Raw genomic sequence first — 24,931 nt, 5'->3', positions numbered from 1 at the left:
GCTGTAGAGCTGTTTGCTGATTTTAACATCCGTGGTGACAGTGCTAACAGAGTCTGATCCTCCATTTAACCTCTGCGTGCATGAGACCAGCTACGTTTATGAATGAGCCTGAAGACAACCCCCAAAGCCTATGAATAACATCCTATAGATAGACTTACACACACACTATATATACACACTTGTTTAATTGGTGTTAATAATTAAGTTTTATGTGGAGTTTAATGGAGTATCTTTGCACTTCCTAATACCGCTCTTAGCACCGTCTGGTCCAGTGCCCTGTTTACCTTCTATTACCAGCTGTATGATGAAACCTAAGCCCAGAGGGGTGACCCGTGTCAGGGAAAGACGATCGGCGCTGTGGCCCGGGATGGCTAGCATAGTTTCCGTCATCACACTAACAGTTTGAGCTGCCTGCTTCGGAGATAGAGGCAGCGCGCAGCGGACAGCAACGGACAATGACTTTATTTATGCACTATTTTTGTTTTTCTTGAAGAATTCGGAGAGATTACAAAGCAGAGATGGCAGACGGGGAGGCAAATCCGCAAAAGAAAACGTACACCAACAAGAATATTAAGAAACTAAGAGTGGCGAGCATGGTTTGTAGCTTGACCAGCAGCTGGCAGAAGTGGGTGACGGACAATGAGACCAAGCAAGCCAGTGAGCCGAGTGGGTGGTCGCCCTCTTGGATGGGAGATTCGGATAAGGAACCGAAAAAAACGTGGAAGCCCAAGAAGATTACGAAAACGCAGTCAAAAGAAGATGTCAAGAAGCAAGATAATAGAGGGGAGAATGTTCCACCAGCTGAAAAACCGATGAATGAAGAACCTAAAAAGATATGGACACCCGAGAAGATCACTCAAAATCAGTCAGGAGATGTCAAGAAGCAAGATAATGCTGTGGACAATGTTTTACCAGATGAAAAACCGATGAATGAGGAACCAAAAAAGACATGGACGATCAAGGAGTTCGCTCAAAATCAGTCAGAAGATGTCAAAGAGCAAGATAATGCTGTGGACAGTGTTTTCTCAGCTGAAAACCTGATGAATGAGGAACCTACAACGACATGGACACCTGAGAAGATCACTCAAAATCAGTCAGGAGAAGATGTCAAGGAACAAGACAATTATTTGGATGTTATACCAACTGAAAAATTGACTGAGGAGGATGATAATATTTCAGAGCCAGTTGTCGCGAGTCCAATCAAAACTAAACAAGTGGCAAAGACTATTAAAACTGTCGCCAAGGAGAAAAGTATCGGGATAGGAGTTTTGACTGAAAAAATCACTAAAGAATCGTTGCCGTCGAATGAGGAGATTGACAGACTTTTAAAGAAAAAAAGTTCACCGACTCGGAGAAGGAAATGCTCCAATATGGTGTCATCTTTAACCAAGAGCTGGAAACAGGTGGAGAGGACGGCCACGGAAGGGACGGGGGCCAGAGATAGAGAGATTCTGAATACGGAAATACATAAAGAACAGGCTCAAGTGGATGGTAAAAGAAAAGATTTGAATGATGGAACGCAGAAAGAAGAAGAGGAGGAGGAAGAGGAGTCAGCTGTGATGATCAAGAGACCATCCATGTCATTGTAAGTGTTCAGTGAGGGAATCAAAATTATTTTTTACAATAGGCAAGAAAACGAATGGTGCAGGTAAGTAAAAGTAAAAGTGAAAGTAGTTAAAGAGTGCGTATACATGCACATCAGTATCCCAGGTATGATCGGGTTTTTTGAGTATCCCGGTTTCTTCATGGTGCATGTACACACAGTATCCCGGTTTCTAATGACTAATTTACTGTAGCTGGTATATTCCGATAGTAACCTGGATACTGTGGCATGTATACGCAGTATCCCGGTTACTACAGCATAAAGTTTGAGTGCCATGCGTCCAAAAGACAAACACTTTCCAGTCTTTTCACCGCAACAGTAGCGACATAAATAAAGTGACCATACATCAGTAAAATGAGTGTAAAATTAAAGCTGCGCTAAACCTGCACACGTACAATCTGCACTCGTATGACCTGCACGTGTATGATCGCTGAAAAGCTAAAACATGAAACTATCTCCTATATGATATACACACAGAACACACTCACCACCATCATTAGCACCTCTTCTGTCACAAAAAGAACACACATAATCCACTAAGTCGTGTCGTTTAGTCCGAAAGAAGCTGAACGCATCACAAGGAGAGGTGTTTTTATCAGCGCTAACAGTTTATGCACATGAGCCATGCGGTTTTAAGTTTCATTTCTGTAAAAAGTAAACAAATGTGATCAAAGCTAAATTATATTATCAGACAGACTGATGTGGCTCTGTAGTGGTTATGGTTTATATGTTGTAAAGTTAAGTTTATTTGTGCAGAAGATTTTAATGAAGAATCGGTTCAGTTTGATCTGTGCAGTGGATTGTGGGATACCTCATAGTTTCTTACTGCTGGTTAAACCTCCCGAGCTTCCTCTGCTAAAGGAGCTCATGGTTTGTATTTTTCCTGGTTTATTGAATTGATTCAAGTTAATTTTTACGCTTGAGCATTTGTAAGATTATGTCAAGAAACCAGGATACTCCATTTGATCATGTACACGGGGATATGAGTGTCCCGATTTCGCATGTATACACAGTATCCTGAATACTGACATAACCGGGATATGACTAATAACCTGGATACTGATGTGCATGTATACGCACTCAAAGTAAAAGCAGTAGTAGTAAAGTCGTTAAAAATGCACTGTGTAACATATCCGGTGTATTTAAAGACGAGGTATTTTACTTTGGGATATTAAAGAGCCATGCTAGAATGTTGTTACCTCATCAAACACATACCCGGAGTTCTGTTTTGTTTCATTCACACATGTCTGAGTAATCCTGCATTATTAGTCTAGCTACATCTCGAAAGCTCAAAATGCTCTGTTCCACCTTGTGATGTCATGAAGCTGTAGTTTTCAAGTTATTTGAGTTTTTGATGAGGAAAAGAACATCATAAAATAGATCAGAAAATGGAATAATATGAGCCTTTTAACTGCTTATGAACATATTTTAATATATTTCTGTTAAGTTTTCTATGCTCTGTCTCTCCCCTCCCTTTGCTCTCAACGCTAAGTCACTCCCCTTTCAGAGTACTATCACACACACACATCACATTTACACATTTTTGAATCATGTTTTCTATATTCATGGAGAATTGTTGTGTGGGAAACATGGGTAACGTAGACTTGTGGATAGAATCTTGCAGCTAACCGGAAGTAGGGTTCCAATAGGGTCCATAAGAGATCGCTAAATTACTCATACATCTAAAACATAACATCTAAAACCACTTCTGGCATGTCTTTGATGAGGGAACAACATTATAACTTGGTAAAAAACTATAAATAAATCAAGGTTTGCACAATAATCCCTCATGGACATGTTATTGCTTTGTCTGGAATGTTCCACTGCATGGCATTAAATTTGTAGTTCTTCAGTTATATGTGTTTTTATTGTTCAAAAATGGCTTCAAAAACATGTATTCCTACTTGGACTTTAAGGGTCATTACAGATGAATTGACTGCTGCTTAAATCACAAACAGATCAAAGTGTGACTCTTGATCTCTGATTTTTTTCATTTATTTATTTATTTTTTTATATAACAGCCGATCAGCAGATTTAGCTTCAACAATTTGTATACGTGAGCAAAGTCACATCTCAGCAGATCTGACTTGTATACAATAGATAAAGTAAGTGCTCGTGTCATCTCATTGGAAACAAGTCAACCTTCAAGCACCTTTATTGAAGAACTTAAGTCTGATAAAGTTGTTTTGATAATAACTGGTATAAGTAGTGTTTAAAAGCTCTGTCACTCAGTTTAGATTTTAATCAGAGTTTTCTTTTAATAATATGCCCATAAAGATTTTAATTTAAAACTAAAACAAGTGAGCTGATGTTGAGTTACAGCTAGTATTAGTCAACAGTTTTTCACCTTTTGTGTTGAAAATCAAACCCCTAAACAGGACCATGAACGCTCATATTGATCACAGGCTCCTTGAGTTTTCACACTGTCTTAAAACTTTTTGGACTATGTGTGCTAATCTATACATTGTGTCTCCATGGTAACTGAACATTCCATCATAGAGATACATGTAGAACACCCCCAGCATGATGACACTGCAAAATATCAATGCAATTATTCCTGAATACGAGTAGTACGAATAGTAGGGATCTAAGGAAAACCAGACCCAGAAAACCAGAGGGGTCATTCCACGCCATTTCATCAAATTTCCAGAAAATCTCACGCTTCATTTTTTTTTTATTTAGAAAAAATTACAAGCTGGTCGCTTGCTATCATGTAACAACCCTGTGCAACAACCCAAAATGCGTGTCATTTTTTCTCGGCCGTTTTCACAGGTCGTTATCTCCGTAAGTATCACACATACAGGGCTGAAATTTTGTAGGCTTGTACTCCTCTACTCTGTGTTCAAATAACATCTGTCGAAAGGTTGGTATCTCAACTCATTGTCATTTTATATGAACTTAAATATGAAAAAAAAAAAACTTGTTCATTTCCGTGGTGTACCATTTTTAGATAGAAAATGACTAAAACTTCACAGGGTTGGTACATGATAGTAAGGGACTATTTGGTAATTTTTTTCAAATTTTTTTTGAGATCGAAGTGCTTGGGCCATGTGTTGAAATAACATGGAATGACCCAGAGGCAAAATATGTGACAGTATAATTAATTGTATTTAATTAATGGTCTACTAAAATGATATTTGAGTAGCCTTATATTCTATCTTACAAACCATTTTGACCGTCACCGTCTAATGAATTCTTCTTGATCAGAGAATCCAGGAAACACCATTTACTGTAAGCTCCTGCTGTGGCTGTCAACACATACACCTATAAATGAAAATGAAAAATGTAACCCTGTCAATCCCCTGTCTTTTTGCATTGTGCTGAATATTTTCTTTGGCAGCACACAGTTTAAAATTATGCTGACATGTTGCTTACCGGAAAATCAAAACTGGAGTTGCTTTCATTATTTGATTGATAATACTTGATAGTTTATTAGGTAACAAGATAGTTTTTTTTGTTTTTTTTAGCTACTAACTTAACCGTAAGAACATGTTTTATGTGCTGAATATTAACCCTTGTATTGTGTTAGAAAGCTACACGCATCTTTAGTGTTACCGGGTCAAATTTTGACCCATGATTTAACTCAGCCTGAAAATACTTAAAAACACTAGATATCATCCAATATTGTTTTTCCCCTCATAACTAACTTAGTATGTGTTCATGTCCATGGAAACATTTTTATTTTTTTTATTTTTTTTTTGGCTGCACAGACCTTTTATCTTAAAATATACACTCGTTTTTTGATTACAAAAACTGCTTAAATTCACTAATTATATTTCCTATAGTGATACAATTTGAATTATTTATATAATTATACTATAATCATAATAATTTTATATATAATACATATAATATGAATCTAATTTATATAAGTATAATTATATTGGGTGTGAAGAGGCTTGGTGACCATGAACTGTCACTTTTTCTTGACTTGAAGACGTCTCTTTCAGTCTTTGTGACATCTGGGTTCTCCTCACCACATGTGTGCTCTTGTTCAGGGTCATACTGAACCTCATCCTCATCCACAGACGTTATATGAATGGACATAACTAAGGCTGTAGCCACCGCGTTCCAAATAGAAAGTTCTCCAGGAGGCTCTTCCGGCTCCTTCTGACTCTGGCTCCAATTGACTTATGTTAGGATCTTGTCGTCTTCTCTCTGTACCTGCTGCTGTGAACCTCGTCATTTTGGTCTTAAAATATACGTATTAACCTGCGACACATGATCCTGATTTTTTATTTTATTTTTTTTGGCTGTTTTGTCCGTCCAAAAAAATCCTATTCATAACATATAACCTGGCTCTAGATTCGCTCCTGTAACCGTGAGCTTCATTTGAGCGGCGCCAAACGCTGTGGGTGACGTCACACTCACTTAGTCCACTTCTTTTATTCAGTCTGTGCCCTCATCCTCATCCTCAGACACATCTTCCTCAGCTTCACTTTCCTCTCTGTCTTCAGAATCACTGTCATGACCAAAAATCTGATCCAGCGCCTCATAAACAGTGAACCTGCTCATGTTGACTGATGCAACAGATGCAGCTGATAATATCTCACTAAAACCCTGTTTATATATGACAATGTTTATTTTTGATTCAAAATGTATCAATGTGCTGCAAGAAAGAGAAGAGTTCACGTGGGTGAAGACGACCTTTGTGTGTGTGTGTGTGTGTGTGTGTTGTGGGACACACTGAGCCATATTTGATCACAGAGCAGCCTACAGCTTGTAAGTGATGCATAAAACAGCCACTATTCTCTGCCGGGTCATTTTTGACCCGTAACACCACAGATGTCACTTTTTTTTTTCAGACCTTTACAATTTACTAAAATGGTGAAAATTGATTTTGTTGCGTTAAAATAGTTGTGTCTGAGGATTAGATGAAGCTTCATTCCGGTACAAAAAAGCAAATGGCAGTTTTTACATACTAAACTTGAAAACGGGTCAATTTTGACCCTAACACAATATACACAATATAAGGGTTAAAAAATTATAAAAATGTGCAGCCATTACACTTAAAAACTAAAAAAATTCAAGGAGATATTTTTAAACTACAGTTATTATGCAACATATATTTAAAGGCACACTATGTAACTTTTTGGTTCTGGGTCCATCGCCTGCTTGTTTCTATGGATATGTCATAGCTCTGCCTGGAATGTTCCACACTATGACATTAAACATATCTATCATATAATTTAAAAATTACAGGTGGTTTTAAAGCTCAAAAATATTCAGAATATCTATCCTACATCTTGGTCTGGTTTGGTCTTGGTGAAGATTGAAAGGTTTAATGCCATACTGTGAAACATTCTAGACAAAGCAGTAACATTCACAGAGAAAAACTGACAAGCCCTCCATGTGAAAAGTTGCACAATGCACCTTTAAAGCATCTTTATTCTTCTGCATTCACGGAACCAATGACACATCCACTCCCACTGCTATTCACTTCATTATTTTCCCTGAAGGATGTAAAACGTATCCATATATGATTCAACAGCATTGCGAAACTATAACTGGCAGTGTGGCACAAAGACGAGGGGGAAGAAGTTTTGAACTAGAAGAAGTGAACTGTCCTTTTTCTGTTATTGAGTTGTTTTATATTGGTATAGTGTTTTAAGATGAATAAAAGGTGAAATAATATATGTGTGTTATAGATCTTAAAAGTGCACTGTGAAACTTTTGATAGAACAGGGGTGTCAAACTCATTTTAGTCCGGGGGCCGTATCCAACCTACTGTGATCCCCAAGGGGCCGGATCAGAAAACTCATGTCATATAAACCCCAAAAATAACAATAAGTTCAAATATTTGTGCAGAGAAACACAAATCTATTACACAAATCTTTTTTAAGCCAATGATGTTCATTATGTCTTCTTATATACTTTAACTTCTTAGGTTCTTTTTAAAGACAATGCAGTAAAGTAAAGTAAATCTTTTTTAATTGATGAACTCTTTCTTTTACAAAATATTATAATATTATGAACAACCTGAAACTTTAAGAAAAATGTAATTTCAACACAGTGTTTTAACATTAAATTGTATGTAAATAGGAATAAGTCAATTTTTTTTTTTGTTGTAAAATCCTGCACTTGGCTCCACTTTTCTCATGTTGTACATTTTTCTGAGGAGGATGTCACGGTCAACAGTCAAAACGATCGTCCTTTAAGAGCATTTGGAAAGAGACAAGTCTTCATTTGTGCTGCTCTGGTGGGAGGGGCCACGTACAGAGACGCTGGAGACGCTGCTGTGATAAACACCACAGAAAATTTACAACATTTTAAAAGAAAATATAATTAAAATATTTTAGTAGAAAATCAGCAGAGGGCCACATTAAAGGTCTTGGAGGGCCGGATCCGGCCCCCGGGCCTTATGTTTGACACCTGTGTGATAGAAAATGTGTATTATCATTATTCCTTTGTATTGCTGGGTTTCAGATGACATCACAACAATCTTTGGGCCTGTTATATTTAATACAGATGGGGGTTGGTAAAATTTATATTGTTAAAATTTATATTGTTAAAATACAGTGGGTTTTTGGGTCTAGTCACTTATAAAAAATGATACATGATTACTTATACCTATCGAGAAAAGCAGGTCACGTTACAAGTCACATTTGACCTAATGCTCAAGGGACATTCCTTTCAAAGCAATTACATAAAACCACACAGCGCTCCTTAATTATTACATGTCATATTACGCTGTTTTATGATCAATGTTATAATGTTTCCTCATCAAAAACATACCTGGAGTTGTGTTTTTTACTTAATTCACAAGTCCTGTTTATTTAGGCTGGGTTCTTTTCTCAAACAGTAAAAACTGTTCCACGTTGTGATGTCATGGGATAATACAGGAAGCCATGATACACTAGAATAGTTTGGATGATTTCAGTCCTGGAATTTCCAAACTCTGTTGAACTAAGGCTACGTTTATATGATGATGGCTCTGAACAGAAGACGCAAAAGTGGTGTCACGTCTTCATTTTTTATTCCGCGTTCAGACGAGCATTTACGGGAGGAAATCTGAGTGCATCGATTGGGTATGCATGCCAGGCAGCTAGGTGGTGACACTAGGTGATGATGTATATATGACGTAATGTGCGTATAGTAGATCGTGAACGTGAGCAGATCTGACCAGAGTTTTGCGTCTTGGGCAGTGTAGACGGAAACTCTACGGTGGAGCATATTCAACTTTTCCACTCTGGAGGGTGGAATCAGATTTTTGCATTTTTAAGCCCCAAAAATGATGTCACCGTCTAAGCGAAAGGCACTTCAGATAAAATACTTTGTCCTTTTTACCTGCAAGTATTCTCGTGTAAACAGGCCCTAAAAGTAAAAGGTTAACTGCTAACTTGAAAACTACCACTACATGACATCACAAGGTGGAACAGAGCATTTTGAGCTTTGGAGATGTAGACTGTAATGCAGGATTTCTCAAACATGTGTGAATGAAACAAAACACAACTCCAGGTGTGTTTTTGATGAGGTAACAGCATTCTAACACGACTTAAAGCTCACAAGAATCCCTTTTGTATAATGAAGTACCTTTAAGAACACAAACATTTAACTATTTTCTCTTTCTTAGACTGAAAAAGGAGTCTGAAGACGCCCAGAAGATCAGCGCTCTCTCGAAAAGCTACAGCGCGGTGGGCAGCCTGAAGAGCCGATGGCAGAACTGGGCCTCGGAGCACACGGTCAACCAAAAACTCAACCCTTTCAGCGAATACTTTGACTACGACTACTCCATGTCTACGCGCCTGCAGAAGGGACAGGAGGGCTACGGGAGACCCAAAGAGGGGAGCAAGACTGCCGAACGGGCCAAACGCGCCGAGAAGCATATCCACAGGGAGATCGACGATATGTGTTTGATCATTCGGACGATGGCGGACCCTGATCCAGACGGGAGAACGCGAGTGACTTTCGGGGAGTTGTTTGAGCGATATGTTCGCATTTCGGATAAAGTTGTGGGGATTCTGATGAGGGCCAGGAAGCACGGGAAGCTGGAGTTTGAAGGGGAGATGTTTATGGCAGGGTAGAGATGATGGGGTGGTGATTACTCTGCTGGTGTGATGGTCACCAAGTCTAGAACGAAAGCTTGTTGTATTTTTTTATACACAGGGCAGCGGGAGTTCGGCTGGTTGAGCGCTCGTTGGCGGTGCAGTTCCAGCTCCCAGTGATAAACACTGTTGTTGTGTGACTGGGCAAGACACTAAACCCATCTGTGAATGCATTAGTGTTTCCTTGATATAAAGCGCTTTGAGTGCCTAAAGGAGGAAAAGCACATATAAAAATGTGTTTATTTATCAGTCTGGTCACCATGCCATCTAACCTGATTCATCAGCCGGTTTCACTTCGTGGAAACCGTCTGACCTCGCAGCATTAGGATTAGTTTGTTCGACAGAAGACGTGGATTGTTTTTTATTTAACCAATCATTGCTATTTGGTTGCAATAACATCTTTCCGCTTAATAAAATTCACCAAACATTTGCTTTGTTCCAGCTTTAAATCCTCAATCTTGGGAACACAAAATGTATGGCTTTGTCTACATCCATCTCGACCGCTTTGTTTACTGTTGTGCTGTTCTCTGTGCCATGAAAGTTTGTTTTCAGTGATGCATGTGTAACAAAGGTGCCTTTCAGGTGCCTCTTCAATTAAAATCGAGCTGTTCACTTCGCTCGTACCAAGGTCCCAACCACTGAAAAGAGTTTTATACAACCCTTTGGCTGTCCATGGATGTTTAAAGAATTAGTTATTTCTGTTTCAGTTGAAGCTACTCCCCCCTATGAGTAGTTCATTTGTTTACTCATTGCTGGTATATAACAGTTAAATGCTTTGCTCATGGATCCTGCAGAACTCCACGTTTTTCAATCCCCTGTGATTTTTTTTTTCCCTTTCTGTAAGCAGCCATATTTGTTTTGATATGGCCGGACCATGCGTGTCCCTGATTGGCTAATCCATCTGTCAATCACGTCCTTCTGAACTCGGGGACATTCATTGGTGGTCACTCACATAAACTATTTGAGAAGTGTGTATTTTGGATAGTAGGCAAACAGACTTCTGCTTCGTCAGTTCAACTGACATTAAACAAATGCTTTAATTCCTTTTTTTGAGGTTGGCTGTGGCATACACCTCATGGACTCAAACTTCAACACAGAAAATATAACACAAACAGTTTTTAATACATGCTACTGGGTTTTGTGTTTGCAAAAAGCTCTTTAGTCTTTTGAACATGCTGGCTGGCAATAAATGAAAGTAGAATATTGTAAAGATTGTATTTTTCTATAGGTTTGATGAAACTGAAATACTTTTAATAATAAAAATAATAATAATAATAAGTTGGGGTTTTATTAACTGCCACCCAGTCTTTAGATTTCTGCTTCTTTAGGCATTCATCTTTCCACTCCTTTGTGTTATGGGTTCATCTTTTTTCAGCTATGGGCCGTAGACAGGGCACACAATGCCAGTCAGTCTAATGTATTGTTAACTGTGTGAAATATTTCATATCTCTTACTGAAAGCTGCAGTATTGCCAGTTACTGGACAGGTGATAATCAGGTTTGGTTACATTGCTTCCATCAGCGTGAATTACGCCGATGGAAAACACCTCTGAAAGTTTGTTGTATAACTATTAATGAGATTATTTAAAAAGAGAGGAGCACAGGACAACAGATTAGTGCAGTGGTTGAATGAAGTAACTCAGCACCAAAACAACAGCAAAAGGTATTGTTTAATATAATTTGTATTTTAGTTATTTATTTTTACTTTTTAAATGTATATTGAATTTTCTTATTTCTTCTTATTATTAATGCATTATTAATTCTTAATTTTATTCTTAAATTCTTATTTCCAGGATGCATTCCTTTATTCTTGTCGCCTTGCTCGCGGGCTCTGCTCTGCTGGCTTCAGCTGCTGGTAACATTTTTATTTAATTTTGTTTTTTTCTAAAACGTAAGTGGTTAGGACAGACTAGAATGAATGGGTGCTTTTCAAAAAGAATTCATAATGAATAGTGGTCAACTCTCAGTGACCTAAACACATCATTGAAGTTCACAGGCAGCAGGAGCCAGTTTGATGTCAGGGAAGGCTTTAATAAACCGTTTGAAATACTAACACTGTTTTGCTGTGTTTCAGTGATCCCACCTTTCTCCTACAGTGACTATGCAGGGTCAAATTCAGGCATCCACTTCACTCTTGATGGAGAACCAGATCAGCGCCTCACCTCCATCCGGATTTGGGACAACAATGGGGCATATATAAACGGGTCAGTATTCTCTTTGTTTTCTGTGTTTCACTGGTGCTCTCATCACATCAGTCCCTAGCCTATGCATGTTTGAATAATAATAATAATAATAATAATAATAATAATAATAATAATAATAATAATTAATATTATTATTATTATTATTATTATTATTATTATTATTATTTGAAAGCTTGCTCAGGGCTAATCAGCTATGAGGCAACTAATGACTACTGTATTTTTTGGACTATAAATTACTCCGGAGTATAAGTCACACCAGTTAAAAAATGCGCAATGAAGAAGAAAAAAAACATATTAATCGTGCTTGGCTATAAGTCGCACTTTTTGGGGGAAATTTATTTTATAAAATCAGAAACCAGAAACTGACATTTCATCTTGAAAGACAAGTTATAGAATAGGGAACAGGCTGTTAACGTCACATATGAACAGTTCTTCTGATAAACTATAACATAAACAACAAAACAGAACGAGTTTACCAAACTCTCCATCTCACTCCAAATCATTAAATCCATTGAATTCTTCATCCTCGGGGTCACTTATGAGAAACTCTTCGACCTCCGGAGGTAAACGGGGCGCCGCTTCCTCTTCTTCTGTTGTCAGACTCAACATCAGTTCCAGTTACAATTATTCCGGTCTTTCTGAATCCCGACAGGATGGTTTCAGTTGTCTTCATGTTTGTTAACATTTTAAATTGTCAGTGTTACAGCAGTAATTGTGCAATCGACTGATGTGATACCAGACAGGACAGCAGCTCTTTCTCTTTCTTCTGCAGCCAACATGCACAGTAGAGCCAAGTGACAGTGATACAAGAGTAATAGGAGCAGCAGATACTGGTATCAAACTGGCACAAACCTAGAGCGCCCTCCCGTGGCTGTCAGTGTGAAAATTTTAACATGTAAGTCATACGGGAGTATAAGTCACAGGACCACCCAAACCATGAAAAAAAAAGTGCCACTTATAGTCTGAAAAAATATGGTACAAGAAATAACATTGTATTTAAAATGTGTTTCTGAAACTTTATAAACTTCTAAGTTACTAAGCAATTTTGCCAGGTTTTGGGGTTAAATTTATTTATTTATTTCTGATTTTAGTTTTTATGTCTTTGGACTAAAATGATCATTTTAGAGTTAATAGTATAGTTAATATTTGAATTTGTGGTTGAGCTCCACAGGGCACTGTAGGTGTAACAATGAACGGCAAACATTTGGGAATGACATTTTTTCAGAGTCTGAACTGTCATCTTCTTCGTCTCTTTTCAGAATACAGTTCAGCTTTGGTAAAATCTGGGGAGATCGGATTGGATATCCCAATGGCAGAATCCTGGAGATAGATTTGGACACTGATAACAATGAGGCCATTATCCAGATCTCAGGGAAGTACAGCCGCTATTTAAACTGGCTGGTGTTTGTGACCAACAAGGGGCGTTTCTTTTACGCTGGGACACCCTCAGGCATCAGCTTTAACATGTACCCAGGATATCCAGGGATGGAGCTCCGTGCCATCAGTGGGACCCTCCATGGAGCTTTGACTGGGATAGCTGTTCACTGGGCTATGCCCCCTCCCCCCTCCTCAGACAGTAACGAGCACTGAGCATGAGTTTAATGTATCTTAATGTTGTGTTATAATTATGCATGCACTGATCATCTGAATAGGACTCGTATTATGTGATTTTTCTTTCTGTAATCATGTTAGACTATTTTCTGATCTACATATGTTATGTTGTTTCCTGATCACGAACATATCTGGAGTTGTGTTTTGTTTCTTTCACACATGTTTACCACACAAACTCTGCATATTTAGGCTGAGTTCTTCTCTGTTCCACCTTGTGATGTCATGTAATACAGGAAGTCTCCACTGTGTTTTTAAACTCCATACACCTTCAATAGAATCATTTGGGTAAGTTCAGCCCTGGAATTGCCCAGCTCTACTAAACAAAAAGTAAAAGGTAAATGTTAACTTGAAATCTACCACTACATGACATCACAAGATGGAATAAAAAAAAAAACATTTTGAGGTTTCGAGATGCAGACAGACTAATAATAAAGGATTACTCAAACATGTAAATGACACAAAACACAAATCAAGGTGTGTTTTGGATGAGGTAACAGCATTGTAATTTGACTTAAAGCTTACAAGAGTTAATTTTGCATAACATAGAAACTGTATAATATAAATATAAACTCTATAATATTGCACGCATATTTTAGGAATCAGCTAAGGATTTTATTTGTTTTATTTGACTATTTTTGAGCCACATTAAGAAAGGCCAGAGCAGAAATCCAAACAGCAACTCTTTACATGCACACTGTCTCCTTCACAAAATGATTTCAACAATAAGAAATGATTTTTCAGTACTCACAATCGAAATGACAGAGAATTAACAAAATTACAGATTAAATTGAAAAGATTACAGAAGATGAAATAGGCTACACCATTGCAATACTTAGTAAATATTGACCCGTATACTCCCTGTAGCAGTTGTGAAATAGCTCGACCACATGTACAGTAAACAGATATTTCAGTTACTGTAACTTTATAGGGGGATTTTATTTCTGGTGGCCCAGGTGAAGCAGACCCCCATCACGACCATGAGGAGGGCGAGGACAGCCACACACACGATCACTCCCACCAGGGGGCGAGTGTAGTCTCCTTCTTCTTGTGATACTGAAAACCACAATCAGTATTTACTATGAGACAGTTTCACACTTTTATTGCTGAAGTTGCACAAACAGACCTTTATTCCCTGTTGGAGCGTTATCTGAAAAAATACAAATAAAAACTTTCAGAAACTGCATATGGTTTATCTTTATTTCCCTTCAATAGATTTTATTCCAGAAAGTGCTTAACCTCTTGAGACCCTGCGTCCTCATACGAGGACATCACATTTTTGTCTCTTAGCACCACGATACTCAATTTTTAAAAAACTCTGACCTGCCACACTGAGGGACACTGCCCGCAACATCATGTGGTGATATCACAACATTACACCAATTTCAGTGAAAGAAAAATGGTGGGAATATCAACAAAAATCTTCTACAGAAGCTCCCAACAGAAAAAAACAGCAAGGCAAAGTTTACATCCAAATGTTATGAATGAAACCAATGTATTTATGTACAATAATGTCTCTGTCTTCATATGGCATTAAAATTTGACCCATTTTAATAATCATAGCAGACTAGAGCATTGCTAAATGTCATGTCCTCGTTAGAGGACATCAGGACTATGTAATGTTATTGATTGTACAGTGGTGTTAGATAAACTTGGGAATATTTACATGAGTTTACTAGTGTTATAGTCAAGATCACACTAATCGAGACCAAGACCAGTCTGAGACCACAGAGTCCCAAGACTAGGACGAGAGCAAGAACTCTGAGGGTCGAGACAGAGAAAAGGCCGAGGCTTTTAAATTCTGAAACCGAGATAAGACCAAGACCACGCATCATCAAGACTGAGACAAGACCGAGTCCAAATATGCCCGTCCGAGACAAGACCGACACACCATAAAACAAGTAATGTCGAGGCTGGCCTAAAGACTACAACACTAGAATTTACAGTTGCAAATAGTTCATTTAAGTGGTATATTTGCTTAAGTAAAGTTTTACTATATTTAAAAAGTTTATAGGTGTAAACAGGCATGTCAGAAGGTGAAGAAAAAAGATTTTTTAACCAATGTTGTCTTTTTTTGTCATACTCGAAGATTGACCCATTGTCCTTGGAGAAATTTAAAAAAATGCACACCAGCCAAAAGCTCGGGTCTCAAGAGGTTAAAAGAACTTCAATATTGATTTAATTGATAGTAATAAAATGCTTCTGTTGTGTTTTAAAAGCATTATCAATTGCAATCTGTCTAACTCTGTGCTGCTTTCAGTGGTCTGTGCAATTTCAAGTAGTTGGTGACATCACAAAAGACTGCCCTGGTTACAGATCGGTCTTTCTGATAACAAACACTAGCTGTAGGGGGCGGAGTTTGAAGTGCAGAGACCTGTTTGACTGATCCCACTGTTCCTCATACCTCCAGACCGTGCCCCTCCTTTCCCCTCACTTTTGTCTTTTTTAGTCCTCCAAATACTGGCCAGTTTGTAGCTCTATTTGAAATGTAGATGTGACCAGTTTAGGTGTTTAGTTCCTCTTTAAAAGGCTCATGTTGGGCTATTTAACATTAAGTCAACTTGGGGCATAATAAATAGTGATATCTTTATCCACACTACTTTGTAAAGAAAAATATTGATTGAGTTTTGTGAATATTTTGCTAATGTGAGGTCCATCCATGCAGGTAATCCTTCTAAAGAGTTTGATGAAGATACAATTATTGACAATGTGAGTGAGCAGTATTTTTTCTGGACAAGGTGTCCAGTTCATTTGTTTACTCATTGCTATCGTGATGCTCACAGCTTAGTGATATAGAGCACTGATAAACTGTTGCCAGACTATTTGTGCTGTTATGGAAAAATAATGCACAGCAGACAGCATTCACTGATTTCTATAGTGAGCATTAGAATTCTTACTGACCATGGTATAACAGTTTAATGCTTTGCTCATGGATCCTGCAGAACTCCACGTTTTTCAATCCCCTGTGATTTTTTTTTTCCCTTTCTGTAAGCAGCCATATTTGTTTTGATATGGCCGGACCATGCGTGTCCCTGATTGGCTAATCCATCTGTCAATCACGTTCTTCTGAACTCGGGGACATTCATTGGTGGTCACTCACATAAACTATTTGAGAAGTGTGTATTTTGGATAGTAGGCAAACAGACTTCTGCTTCGTCAGTTCAACTGACATTAAACAAATGCTTTAATTCCTTTTTTTGAGGTTGGCTGTGGCATACACCTCATGGACTCAAACTTCAACACAGAAATATAACACAAACAGTTTTTAATACATGCTACTGGGTTTTGTGTTTGCAAAAAGCTCTTTAGTCTTTTGAAACATGCTGGCTGGCAATAAATGAAAGTAGAATATTGTAAAGATTGTATTTTTCTATAGGTTTGATGAAACTGAAATACTTTTAATAATAAAAAATAATAAAAATAATAAGTTGGGGTTTTATTAACTGCCACCCAGTCTTTAGATTTCTGCTTCTTTAGGCATTCATCTTTCCACTCGTTTGTGTTATGGGTTCATCTTTTTTCAGCTATGGGCCGTAGACAGGGCACACAATGCCAGTCAGTCTAATGTATTGTCTTCACATAAGCAGATTCCCTGTGTGACGGAGCGCCTGTGTTGCCCCGTCATCTCCCGACTGGCGCGTCTGCATCTGGTCAAAGAGCGCGCACGACGCTTCCTTCCCTCCCCGTTTTGCGGAGCTAAGCTCCGATAGACAGGTTTATGCAGGACCGCTCGTGTGTCTCGCGGTCCTGTTTTTCCCCAACATCTGAACGGTTTTCCCGGCTAGTGCGTTCGAGGGTGCACACTCGACGCCGACGCTGCTTCCCTACCTGCGGCAGCCTCCGCGCCGTTCTTGAGTTTAGGGCCAAACCGAGGCACTTCCTGGTTGTGCTTTAAATAGCGCATAGTGGCGCGCTCAAGGGGGGCCATGTGATCGTGGACTCGACCATTGTGGTCTATTTGGGGTCATTTGTGGGTTTTTGAAGTTGTTTAATGGAACTTATGTTAACCTTATGAGGGGTTCTTTAAGTTATTTTTATTATGTTTATTTCCAAGTTGATTTGTGTTCCTCAATACAATTTTGCTTATGTTAATTCCTTAAAAACCCCATTTTCATTAATTGGTTAGCCCGGGGGGAGGGGCTAAGGGGGTATAAAAAGGAGGGAGCGCCAGTCATTTGGAGTGGGTATTTGGCCTGACTACGTGGGTGCTGGCAACTGTAAGTGATTAGTGTACATATGTTTGTAAATACTTCTGTCTACCACCTCATTTTTTTTTTTGGTCACTGTAAATATTTCACTCTGCACTTGGAGCTGTGGTGCGAATAAAAACCCACTTAAGTGAAGTTTTTTGACTGAGCCATCATTTTTACATTTATTTCGGACGAAAACCCGTGACATTTGGTGGCAGTGGTGGGATGGCCAGTCGACGGAAGCGCACACAGCTCCCTGGAAGACGTGCAGGACTGCGCTTGCAAAAGCAGGAAAGGGCGCAGGAATTAGCAGTGGATGATGGAGCCTGGGCGACAGAGGAAGAAGACGAAGCGGGTGCTGCTGCTCCAGTCCCGCAGGCAGCATTAGGCCCAGGAGAGGAGTTGCTGACTGTCATGAGGACCTTCCTGGAGGGACAGCAGAGGAGAGAGGAGGGGTTTCTGGCAGAGCTCAGAGGTCTCCGGGCTTCGTTGCCAGCCCAACAACCAGAGCAGCTGGAGACTGAGCGGAGGCCAGCTGCACCTAGCTCTGCACCAGCCAGCACCGCGTCACCATCTGAGGGATCTACAATGAGTCTTAGGCTGGACCTACCCACACCAGCTCCTCGGCGTCGCTGCAGCTCGTCCATGAATGTGCCAAGGGCAAGTGCGAGCAGTGAAGAACATCCACGAGCGGAAAGCAGACTGTATGGGGACCCTAAGATCCCACAGTACCTGGCGGGAGAGGATATTGAGAACTACCTGCTGCGCTTTGAGCATATCGCCAGAACATGGGGTTGGCCGGAATGTGAGTGGGCATGTCGTTTGGTGCCTCTACTCACTGGAAAGGCGCTGGAGGCATATATGGCTATGGACGAGGAACGGGCACACTCCTACCCGGACCTGAAGGCAGCCCTCCTTACCAAGTTTGACGTCTCCCCAGAGACTTATCGGCAGCAGTTCCGGTCCATGGCAAACCCACCTGGAGAGAACTCAACAGAGACGTACCACCATTTAAAGGGGCTCTACCGACGATGGATCCGGCCAGAGCAGCACACTAAGGAGCAAATCGGGGAGCAGATTATCTTGGAGCAGCTGCTACGGGTCCTCCCGGCAGACATTCGCACCTGGGTGAAGGAGCACGAGCAACAGAGGGATTAGCTGCGGCCAAGCTAGCGCTGCAGTACCTCAATGCGCGGAGGGGAGGCCCAGCTGCCTACCCAGGGGGCCCTGGTCGGCAGCCTTCTCAACCCAGACCGGCAACCAGAGTCAACTCCCACCTGCCTGGAGATCCCAGCCCTGCACCCAGCCAACGTGGTCCCGGTAAGGAGCTTGTTTGTTTCTACTGTCAGCAGTCAGGTCATAAACCTTCCCTGTTCCCGATCAAAGAAGCTAAACTTAGCGGGGCATGTTATACCCCACGTGCTGAGGATGTCAGTGCTGGAGAGAGGCGGCAGTGTTACAAGGAGGTTACTATTAACGGTGAACCCGTGACAGCTCTGGTTGACTCTGGTAGCTTGTTAACCCTGGTCCGAAGGGACGTCGTGCCTACAAGCATCGTAGATTACAGCAGGCAGGAAACCATTTTGTGTGTACATGGTGACTGCCATTCCTACCCTACTGCTGATCTGACAGTGACTGTGGATGATCAACCGTATTTGTTGTCGGTGGGGGTGGTGGAGAAGTTACCAGTAGCTGCCATCCTGGGGTGGGATCTACCTGTGCTGATCGATGTGTTGCAGGAAGGGGGAGCTAAAGTCAGTGACTGTGGCAGGGGGTTTTTCGGGTCCTGTGATCACCCGTGCGCAGGCTAGGACAGGGGGACATCCCTCACAGGGCAGGAGCAGGGGTCCAGTCTCGAACCTTTTCTACCCTGGACAGTGAGTTGTTTGAAGGGGGCACAAATGGGCCTAGGAAGTCACGCCGCCAGCGCGCTTTGAAAAGGGACTAAACTCGAGGGAGCCAGACTTTAAGGCAGGATTGATGTGGGAGGTGCCAGAGGACATTGGGGCCTTACAAAGGCAGGATGAGACTTTGGAGCCAGCATTTGCCAGAGTAGTTGAGAGGCCCGATATGGCAAAAGGAAGCAGGGAGTGCTATGTTATTGACAATGATATCTTGTATGCAGTGGCTGACGGTGCCAGGCGCCTCGTGGTTCCCATGTTGTGTCGACCACTGGTCATGCACCTGGCACACACCGTGCCTTGGGCTGGTCATCTGGGTCGACAAAAGACTTATTTGCGTATAGCTTCTCGCTTCTATTGGCCCTCCATGTATGCGGATGTACAAAATTTCTGTAAAAACCTGTCCCACCTGTCAGAAAACACCCTATGTCCACCAATCTGACCGTGCCCTTCTCCAACCTCTGCCCGTGATTTCCACCCCATTTCGCCGTATAGCCATGGATATTGTTGGCCCATTAGTGCGGAGTAGTGGCGGACACCAGTACATCCTGGTGCTGTGCGATTATGCCACCCGGTTCCCCGAGGCGTTCCCCTGCGCACCGTCACTGCCCCGGCGGTGCTGCGTTGTCTTGTGCAGTTGTTTTCCAGGGTTGGTGTTCCGGATGAGATCGTGACTGACCAGGGGACGAACTTCACCTCCAGACTGCTGCAGCTCTTCCACCGGCAGCTGGGAATCTCAGCAATCAAGACCACTCCATACCACCCGCAGACGGATGGCTTGGTCGAGCGGTTCAACCAGACCCTAAAGAGGATGCTGCAGAAGTTCGTGGCTGATACCGGACGAGACTGGGACCAGTGGCTGCCCTTTCTGCTGTTTGCCTACCGGGAGGTTCCTCAGGCGTCCACTGGTTTCTCCCCGTTCGAGTTACTGTATGGCTGGGATGTCCAGGGACCATTAGACCTGCTGCTAAGGGGCTGGGAAGCTCCCACAACCACCAGTGATCGCAGTGTGGTCCAGTTCGTGCTGGAGATGAGGGACCGCCTGGCCAAAAACCGGGAGGAAGCCGAGGTCAACCTACGAGAGGCCCAGCAGTCCCAGAAGGCATGGTACGACCGTCAGGCCAGACACAGAGAGCTCCAGCCTGGCCAGAAGGTTCTGCTCCTCCTGCCATCCTCCACCAGCAAGCTACTTGCCAAGTGGCAAGGCCCCTACACAGTTCTCCGGAAGATGGGCCCTGTGACCTACGAGATTCACCACCCGGACAAGAAGAAGGCAAAGCAGACTTACCATGTTAACCTGCTGAAGGAGTGGAAGGAAGCTCCAGTAATCCCGGTGCCCGTGGCGTCCCTGCTGGCGACGGAGGTGGACAGCGAAGGGGAGGGGGAGTCCACTCTAGCCGACCTCCGCCAGCCTGCTGAACCGGCCCTCAACCATCTCTCCGCTGACCAGTCCAGCCAGCTGATCCAGGTCTTCCAGAGAGTCTCCAAGCTGTTTGCTGCCAACCCGGGGAAGACGGTCCTCGTCGAGCACGTCATCCGTTTAAAGGACAAGGGCCCGGTCCGCCAGAGGTCCTACCGGGTTCCACAACATCTGGTGGCACAGCTCCTGAAGGAGGTGGAGGAGATGCAGCGCCTGGGGGTGATCGAGCCATCACAATCGGAATGGTGCAGTCCGGTGGTCATCGTGGTGAAGAAGGACGGCTCACGCCGCATCTGCATCGACTTCCGGAAGCTCAACGCGATGTCTGAGTTCGATGCCTACCCGATGCCAAATGTCACGGGTTCGTCTGAAATAAATGTAAAAATGATGGCTCAGTCAAAAAAACTTCACTTAAGTGGGTTTTTATTCGCACCACAGCTCCAAGTGCAGAGTGAAATATTTACAGTGACCAAAAAAAAAAATGAGGTGGTAGACAGAAGTATTTACAAACATATGTACACTAATCACTTACAGTTGCCAGCACCCACGTAGTCAGGCCAAATACCCACTCAAATGACTGGAGCTCCCTCCTTTTATACCCCCTTAGCCCCTGGGGGTGATCGAGCCATCACAATCGGAATGGTGCAGTCCGGTGGTCATCGTGGTGAAGAAGGACGGCTCACTCCGCATCTGCATCAACTTCCGGAAGCTCAACGCGATGTCTGAGTTCGATGCCCACCCGATGCCCCGGATTGACGACCTGCTGGAGAAGATCGGTCAGGCCAGGTTCATCACCACCCTTGACCTCTGCAAGGGCTACTGGCAGGTGCCTCTGGAGGTGTCCAGTCGCCCATACACGGCCTTCCGGACACCTGCCGGCCTCTTCCAGTTCACCGTGATGCCCTTTGGCCTCCATGGAGCACCTGCCACCTTCCAGAGACTAATGGACCGTGTCCTGCAGGGGTGTGGCGACTGCAGTGCTGCCTACCTGGACGATGTGGTCATCTACAGTGACACCTGGGAACAGCACCTGCATCACCTGGAGCGAGTCCTTGGCCAGATCCAACAGGCAGGTCTGACACTAAACCCTGCCAAGTGTCAGTGGGCCAAGCAGGAGGCAACGTACCTGGGCTATCGTCTGGGAGGAGGTGAGGTCCGGCCTCAGGTGGACAAGGTCGAGGCCATCCGCAGCTGCCCACGCCCTCGCACAAAGAAGGAGGTGAGGTCCTTCTTGGGCTTGGCCGGCTGGTACCGGAGATTCGTCCCGCAGTTCGCAACCATCGCCGCCCCTCTGACAGCGCTGACGACGAAGGACCAGAGAAATCCTGTCTCCTGGACCGAGGCCTGCGAGACAGCCTTCCAGACCCTTAAGAACTGCTTGTGTTCCTCCCAGTGCTGAGAAGTCCCGACTTCAGCCAGCAGTTTTTGGTCCAGACTGATGCCTCCGCAGTGGGACTGGGGGCAGTCTTGGCCCAAGGTGAACCTGGAGAAGAACGTCCCGTGCTATACCTGAGTCGCAAGCTGTTGCCACGTGAGACCAGGTACTCCACTGTGGAGAAGGAGGGCCTGGCCATCAAGTGGGCGCTGGAGAGTCTGAGGTATTACCTGCTGGGGAGGGAGTTTCTCTTAGAGACTGATCATCGTGCTCTGACCTGGATGAACTCTATGAAAGATCATAACAGCCGTCTCACCCGCTGGTATCTCTCTCTCCAGCCGTTCCATTTCCAGATCCGCCATCGAGCTGGCAAGGCCAATGTGGTGGCGGACTATCTGTCCAGGTTGCCGCACATCGCCAACCTTGGGGAGGAGGGGAATGATGTGACGGAGCGCCTGTGTTGCCCCGTCATCTCCCGACTGGCGCGTCTGCATCTGGTCAAAGAGCGCGCACGACGCTTCCTTCCCTCCCCGTTTTGCGGAGCTAAGCTCCGATAGACTGGTTTATGCAGGACCGCTCGTGTGTCTCGCGGTCCTGTTTTTCCCCAACATCTGAACGGTTTCCCGGCTAGTGCGTTCGAGGGTGCACACTCGACGCCGACGCTGCTTCCCTACCTGCGGCAGCCTCCGCGCCGTTCTTGAGTTTAGGGCCAAACCGAGGCACTTCCTGGTTGTGCTTTAAATAGCGCATAGTGGCGCGCTCCAGGGGGACATGTGATCGTGGACTCGACCATTGTGGTCTATTTGGGGTCATTTGTGGGTTTTTGAAGTTGTTTAATGAAACTTATGTTAACCTTATGAGGGGTTCTTTAAGTAATTTTTATTATGTTTATTTCCAAGTTGATTTGTGTTCCTCAATACAATTTTGCTTATGTTAATTCCTTAAAACCCCATTTTCATTAATTGGTTAGCCCGGGGGGAGGGGCTAAGGGGTATAAAAGGAGGGAGCTCCAGTCATTTGAGTGGGTATTTGGCCTGACTACGTGGGTGCTGGCAACTGTAAGTGATTAGTGTACATATGTTTGTAAATACTTCTGTCTACCACCTCATTTTTTTTTTTGTCACTGTAAATACTTCACTCTGCACTTGGAGCTGTGGTGCGAATAAAAACCCACTTAAGTGAAGTTTTTTGACTGAGCCATCATTTTTTACATTTATTTCGGACGAACCCGTGACACCCTGTCAATAGTCACAATGAAATGCAATTGCGTGAGAGTTAACTGTTTCCTTCTGAAATATTTCATATCTCTTACTGAAAGCTGCAGTATTCCCAGTTACTGGACAGGTGATAATCAGGTTTGGTTACATTGCTTCCATCAGCGTGAATAACGCCGATGGAAAACACCTCTGAAAGTTTGTTGTATAACTGGAATTATATAAAAAAGAGAGTAGCACAGGACAAGAGATTAGTGCAGTGGTTGAATGAAGTAACTCAGCACCAAAACAACAGCAAAGGTATTGTTTAATATAATTTGTATTTTAGTTATTTTTACTTTTTAAATGTATATTGAATTTTCTTATTTCTTCTTATTATTAATGCATTATTAATTCTTAATTTTATTCTTAAATTCTTATTTCCAGGATGCATTCCTTTATTCTTGTCGCCTTGCTCGTGGGCTCTGCTCTGCTGGCTTCAGCTGCTGGTAACATTTTTATTTAATTTTATTTTTTTCTAAAACGTAAGTGGTTAGGACAGACTAGAATGAATGGGTGCTTTTCAAAAAGAATTCATAATGAATAGTGGTCAACTCTCAGTGACCTAAACACATCATTGAAGTTCACAGGCAGCACGAGCCAGTTTGATGTCAGGGAAGGCTTTAATAAACCGTTTGAAATACTAACACTGTTTTGCTGTGTTTTCAGTGATCCCACCTTTCTCCTACAGTGACTATGCAGGGTCAAATTCAGGCATCCACTTCACTCTTGATGGAGAACCAGATCAGCGCCTCACCTCCATCCGGATTTGGGACAACAATGGGGCATATATAAACGGGTCAGTATTCTCTTTGTTTTCTGTGTTTCACTGGTGCTCTCATCACATCAGTCCCTAGCCTATGCATGTTTGAATAATAATAATAATAATAATAATAATAATAATAATAATAATAATAATAATAATAATAAATATAGCCGCAAGCGGCGATGATCGGCCCTCGCTCGAGCCTACGCCAAGCCCACGCACGCCGCACCTCGACCATGCTGAGCCCTGCACATGCCGTGCCCCACGAATGCACCTTACCCCTTGATTTAACTCCTAAATTCACCCTAACCCCTTTACATGAACCCCAAACCCTACCTGAACTCCTACCTGTAGCCCTAACCCTAGGTCTAAAATTAACCCTAGCCCTAACCCAAAACCGAACCCTAGCCCTAACCCGAATTCCAAACCCTAGCCTTACCCCGAACCTAACCCTAACCCCTAATCTTAACCGAACCCTACCCCTTTTTCCTCAATTTCTGTATGTGTCGAGATTTTTTTAAATCCAAGATGGCGGACTTTCGTTTTGGCAGGGGGCGTGGTCATAAT

The 24,931-nt window shown here is 42.5% G+C and overlaps 2 protein-coding genes across 2 annotated transcripts in view; both read left to right on the top strand.

The window, feature by feature from the left end:
• The first annotated feature begins 518 nt into the window (after positions 1 to 518).
• abrab (actin binding Rho activating protein b) overlaps positions 519 to 24,931 on the top strand; it is a 37,807-nt gene continuing 13,394 nt past the window's right edge. Inside the window, exons 1-2 of the mRNA XM_055157609.1 lie at positions 519 to 791; positions 1,164 to 1,585. Coding sequence (XP_055013584.1) covers positions 519 to 791; positions 1,164 to 1,585 — 695 coding nt within the window. The remainder of the gene's footprint in view (positions 792 to 1,163; positions 1,586 to 24,931) is intronic.
• On the top strand, positions 11,236 to 14,623 carry LOC129410159 (zymogen granule membrane protein 16-like). The gene is made up of 4 exons (XM_055157645.1): positions 11,236 to 11,310; positions 11,441 to 11,502; positions 11,722 to 11,851; positions 13,111 to 14,623. Exons 2-4 carry the CDS (start codon positions 11,442 to 11,444, stop codon positions 13,439 to 13,441), a joined length of 522 nt encoding a protein of 173 aa, XP_055013620.1. The 5' UTR covers positions 11,236 to 11,310; position 11,441; the 3' UTR covers positions 13,442 to 14,623.

The sequence above is a fragment of the Boleophthalmus pectinirostris genome, unplaced genomic scaffold (assembly GCF_026225935.1).
Source record: "Boleophthalmus pectinirostris isolate CB_2022bp ecotype Guang Dong unplaced genomic scaffold, ASM2622593v1 HiC_scaffold_21, whole genome shotgun sequence".
In the NCBI taxonomy this organism is placed as follows: Eukaryota; Metazoa; Chordata; class Actinopteri; order Gobiiformes; family Gobiidae; genus Boleophthalmus; species Boleophthalmus pectinirostris.
This window is presented reverse-complemented; position numbering and strand designations above follow the sequence as displayed.

Bases quoted from the DNA above. Each gene is read 5' to 3' on its own strand.
- LOC129410159 (XM_055157645.1), top strand. From the start codon at position 11,442: ATGCATTCCTTTATTCTTGTCGCCTTGCTCGCGGGCTCTGCTCTGCTG. The intron at 11,503-11,721 runs GTAACATTTTTA...GCTGTGTTTCAG, and splicing joins TCTGCTGGCTTCAGCTGCTG to TGATCCCACCTTTCTCCTAC. The intron at 11,852-13,110 runs GTCAGTATTCTC...GTCTCTTTTCAG, and splicing joins AATGGGGCATATATAAACGG to AATACAGTTCAGCTTTGGTA.